Below are 1,113 nucleotides of genomic sequence, written 5' to 3'. Positions count from 1 at the left end.
CCCTAAGGTAATAATAGAGATATAAGAAATGAGAGATATAGGAAAGGAATAGATATATAGAGAAATAGATATATAGATAATAAAAAGTTAAAAGTATATATAAGAATAAGACAATATATATAAGATACAGTTAAAAGAATGCATCCGGTGGGGTTCGAACCCACGCATCTTGCGATAGCCGTTCTTGAGACGGCCCCCTTAGACCACTCGGGCACGAATGCTTCGTTATAGAAAGGGAAAAGAGTAAGAAAATGAATAGGAATAGTAATAATAATAAAAAGGAATAAAATACATAATAAGGTGTACATATACATAAGGGTGTATAAGTTGTATAAGTTGTATAAGTTGTATAAGTTGTATAGATAAGAAAGATAGTATAAGTAGTATAAATACTAAGATACATATATAATAGAAGTAAAGATAATATAGTAAGAAGTAGAATAAGAAGTGTATAAGTATAATAAACATAATAAACATAATAAACATAATAAACATAATAAAGAACATAATAATAATAAACATAATAATAATAATAATAGAAATAAGAATATAGATATATATAATATAATAATATATAAAGAAACATATAAGTGAAGTGTATAAAAAGAATGCATCCGGTGGGGTTCGAACCCACGCATCTTCCGATAGCCGAGCTTAAATCGGCCCCCTTAGACCACTCGGGCACGAATGCTTTGATATATAAATACAGAAATAATGAAGTCTATAAAACTATAAAGGTATAAGTCAGACTATAAGATACACACATATAGTATAGACTAGTAATAATAAAGTGATAAAGTGATAAAGTGATAAAGTGATAAAGTGATAAAGTGATAATAAAGGGAATAAGTTAATAAGGTAATAAGTTAATAAGTTAAAGTGTAGGTAGTATAAGTATAGAAGACAAGAACATAGTATAGTCATATAATCATATAGAATAGATATAAAAATAGATAAAGGTATAGAAATATACATAATAATAAGAACATATAAACATATAAGAATATAATAAACATAAATAACATAATAATAATAAACATAATAAAAAACATAATAATAATAAACATAATAATAATAATATATATAGAATAGATAAATAGATAAATAGATACA

General features: G+C 24.7%; 1 protein-coding gene across 1 annotated transcript, besides 4 other annotated features; it reads right to left on the bottom strand.

The window, feature by feature from the left end:
• Nucleotides 1-130: 130 nt before the first annotated feature.
• On the bottom strand, nt 131-1,113 carry EDI_218850 (uncharacterized protein; the record flags this gene model as incomplete). Its single annotated transcript, XM_001737087.1, has 2 exons — nt 131-676; nt 751-1,113. Coding segments are annotated over 2 exons (909 nt in total), but the record flags the coding sequence as incomplete, so codon positions are not given.
• Nucleotides 458-550: a microsatellite.
• Nucleotides 554-579: a sequence feature (AT_rich).
• Nucleotides 935-1,019: a microsatellite.
• Nucleotides 1,024-1,080: a microsatellite.

Source organism: Entamoeba dispar, genomic scaffold (assembly GCF_000209125.1).
Source record: "Entamoeba dispar SAW760 scf_1105229460343 genomic scaffold, whole genome shotgun sequence".
Taxonomy (NCBI): Eukaryota; Evosea; order Mastigamoebida; family Endamoebidae; genus Entamoeba; species Entamoeba dispar.
The sequence above is the reverse complement of the archived record's forward strand: the minus strand, read 5'-3'. Positions and strand labels throughout refer to the sequence as shown.